This window comes from Cupressus sempervirens, chromosome 6, assembly GCF_028749045.1.
Source record: "Cupressus sempervirens isolate cs-2001-9-10 chromosome 6, ASM2874904v1, whole genome shotgun sequence".
Taxonomy (NCBI): domain Eukaryota; kingdom Viridiplantae; phylum Streptophyta; class Pinopsida; order Cupressales; family Cupressaceae; genus Cupressus; species Cupressus sempervirens.
In genome coordinates this window covers 570419120-570422822 of record NC_143123.1, presented here as the reverse complement: position 1 = coordinate 570422822, position 3703 = coordinate 570419120, and the positions used below count along the sequence as shown (strand labels likewise).

The window sequence follows — 3703 nt, the reverse complement described above, 5'->3', positions numbered from 1 at the left end:
AATGTGTCCCATAGTCATATGTAGGCATGGCATGTAAGGGTAGATGAAAAACATGCATGAAAAGTTTAAAGAGAAGAAGTCTCAACTAAATTCAATAATTCATCCCTCATTATATAAGAATATTTCCTAATAATATAAATGAATGATAAAATAAACAAAGTTAAATTAAAACTTGCAAAGCATTGCTAACATGATCTATATACTTACTACTTTAAAAAAATATAATCCAAATACTCATATTACATTGTATTAACCAAACCATCAAAATTTTAATGCTTAATTTATTAACAAAAGTAATAATCATATATTAGCATAAAGGTAGTCAAGTATCAATAAAAATTATGTGAGGGATAACTAAGAACTAGAAAATTAGGTGAGAATGTTAATGGAAGAGGGGGGTGTGATAAAAAGAAGAGATGTAGAGTGATTTAGATATGTGTTAACAATGATGGAAAAAGTGAGAGCTTCCCAACATGTAATTTAAGAAGAATGATAAATATTTTAAATTAGTTTCATAAATTTAACTCTATATTAAACAACATTATCGATAAAAAAAAATTTCTTGTATAATAATTATATAAAATATAAGCAATGTTAACACCCTTTATGAAAATAATCCAAGCTTGTAGATATCTAATATTTCTAATTGGAACACAACTTTAAAAGAAATTTAAATTAGCAGTGTACCTATAAACTATTTAATATCTTAAGTCAAGTATTGAAATAACAACTATGTGAGTGGCATCTAAATTAACGTGAATTAAAAAACCAAAAAACTAATAACGTTGACCTAGGGCTTCAAATCTCCCACCGAACAAACCTTCCCACACCGTCAAATCATTCAGGGCAATGTGTGATTGATCAGTACTAAAAAGGTCAGAATAATAAACAGTTTCTTTTACACTCTCATACCACATTTGTGGGTCACGTACAGTGAGATTGATCTTTGCCTCGGGACACAACTCCATCAATCTCTGATACATTGTTACAGATGGGCAGTCCAATGTTGCCGTGTACCCACTAAATACACTCTTCCAATCTTCTGACTTCCCTGATAATTTTGTCACATAATACAACTTAGGGTTATAAGATTGATTGGATTAGTGAAAATTAACATTGATTTGTATTTGGCTTACCAGACAAACTATCAAGCCATAGGTTAGTTTGGGCATTCTTCATCATTTGGGTGTAGTGGTAGCAGGGAAACCCTAACATCACAAGAGCCTCTCTCAAAGAGGCTGTGCCAGTTCTGCAAAGGCCCGCCCCAATCACCTTCAGATTCAATTTCTCCTCTGTCAGGCAGATCATCAAAAAAGGTCAAATACGAAAAGTAGAATCTATGCATAACAGAATGGAAAAATCATCATACCGTTTATTTTCTCCATTTCCAATATACAATCTTAAATAAGAGGAAACAGGATGTGCAAACTACAGCTGCTCACTAACCTGGTATCAAGCTGTAGATTAATAGATGCTACTATAGAAGATAAGAAGCCAAACTGGTAGACGAAAACAAGCCAAACCAGTAGATGATCACAAATGCTGACTGGTGGGTGATCACGTTTTCTATCGTTTTCTGTTTGTTCATTTGTGCCATTCAAACGAATTTTTTAACGACTCTCTTGCAACTTCCCTGTACTTTTTGTAGAATTTTAGCTTAATTAGGAAATAATCTAGTTAGAATGATAGAACAAAATATGCAGTTATGAAAGAAAAATGAAAGATGAAACTTCACAAATTAATTACAACGAAAGACTTAAAATAATATAGGCTTCCTCAAAGCATAAAGCTGAGGAAAAACACATGAATAAAGCTGAAAAAATTAGAAGTCTATCTTAGTTAGCTTACACACTAAGAAAGGAAGTTTTGTCCAATAAACGGATGGATAAAAACAAAAAAACATGCTAAGCTTTATTTTCTAACACCCCTTTCTTAAGTCTAACTAAGGAGACAAAAGCCTAAGAATAGGACAGGAAAGAGAGAAAACCCAATAGGAACAAAAACCTACTTGCAATATCCTTCATCTTGAGAAGGTCTTGTAGAAAGTAAAATGTAAGAGACAATGGACCCCTCCACAAAATGTAGTAAATGGTAGATGCTCAAAATTGGATGCAGAAGATGTTCCATGATTGTTGAACAACATTTCCCCTTTTAGGAAGAAATAAAACCAAATATGCATGAATGCAATCTTTCCATTTCTTAAAGGAATATGTAGGAAGAAAACACAAGATATGTGTCCTTGTAATCTGCTTAGTTGTCTCCATGCTGAAAGTTGTCATAATAAAACCAAGCACTGCTAAATATGATAAACTAAGATGTGATGAAGAGCAATATAGATTATAGTCCAAAGGATCAAATATCTTTTTAGAAGGAAAATAGATCTCCTTAGAATATTGTGTCAAAGTATCCACACTCATATCAAACTGGAGAAATGATAATATAGAGAGTGAAAAAGAGGATAAGAAGGATCACTACAATAACTAAAGAAGAATCACCCTCTTCAAAAAGAATATGTATGCTATCAATAGTGTCATCTAGATCTGAAATAAGGGATTCTACAAAAAAAAAGGATTTGTTAGATAGAAATTGATCCCATTTAACTGAATCCAAAAGACATAAATGGTCTTGCTGCAAAGAATCATTAGAAGCTTTTAATGAAGCAACTTCAAGCTATGAAAAAGAAATAGTAGATGAGGTATCAACAAATTGATCATCCAAAGATGATGTGTTCACACAAGCTAGGGCAATAGAAATCTCACTATCATCCATACAATCTTGGTCTTCCAAGGAAACATTACTTTCAAATGAAGAACTAGAATCTCCATACAATTGTTGGATAATGGTCCAAGCAATGAAACGATGCTCTATGCACTCTATATGATGTATAATATACTCAGAAATAGTAAGACATATTAATCCATAGACCATGTCATTACTGTTCAACCATGCATTTTTCTTATCAAAGTTGCTTCGCTCAAGAACATGTCCAAGGAGATAGGGCGGTGGATCCTGCTCAAGACAATGATTCTATATCCCTTCTTTCCAAGATAAATAGTTCTTTGAGGTCAGCTTAACAACATAATGATGAAAATAATTAGCAGAAGACATGATTAAGTCCCTATAAATGAAACTTTATCTCAGCTCATGAATACACAAAATCTAGTAAGAGAAACCCTTCAAGACAAAGAAAAATTCATTCCTTTTGAGCTCTAATCTTCAATACTTGCCAAAAAAAATAAAAAATCTTCTTTCTAGCACCCTAAGTTCTCATACCATGTAAAATTTTAGCTTAAGCAACAAATAATCTAGCTAGAATGATAGAACAAAATATGCAACCGTGGAAAGAAAAAATTCAGATTAGAAGATGAAAGATGGAACTTCACAATTAATTACATTGAAACAATTACAATAATATTAGCTTCCTTAAAGAATAAAGTTGAGGAAAAACATGAATAAAACTGAAAAAATTAGAAGTATTCCTTAGTAAGCTTACACACTAAGAAAAGAAGCTTTATTTGATAAAAGCATGGATAAAAACAACAAAAAATACTAAGCTTTATTTCCTAACACATCTATCATCATCCATTCCTTTAAATTCATAAAAGTGAGTCTAATATACATCCCTAGTATCGATTTGTGGTCAAAGTCATCATTACTTTACTCATGCAATAGTGCATTATAATTTTACTATTAAAGATTAGAA

General features: G+C 31.8%; 1 protein-coding gene across 1 annotated transcript; it reads right to left on the bottom strand.

The window, feature by feature from the left end:
* Window positions 1–658: 658 nt before the first annotated feature.
* On the bottom strand, window positions 659–1439 carry LOC149553545 (ava biosynthesis cluster protein M-like). Its single transcript, XM_089789918.1, has 3 exons — window positions 1370–1439; window positions 1137–1292; window positions 659–1051 (listed from the first exon to the last, which is right to left on the bottom strand). Exons 1-3 carry the CDS (start codon window positions 1383–1385, stop codon window positions 777–779), a joined length of 447 nt encoding a protein of 148 aa, XP_089646044.1. The 5' UTR covers window positions 1386–1439; the 3' UTR covers window positions 659–776.
* Between the last annotated feature and the right edge of the window lie 2264 nt (window positions 1440–3703).

What these genes read in the sequence shown, in the direction of transcription:
- LOC149553545 (XM_089789918.1), bottom strand. An exon ending in ATGGCTTGATAGTTTGTCTG is followed by an intron (nt 1,052 to 1,136) that starts GTAAGCCAAATA and finishes CAAAATTATCAG; the next exon opens with GGAAGTCAGAAGATTGGAAG.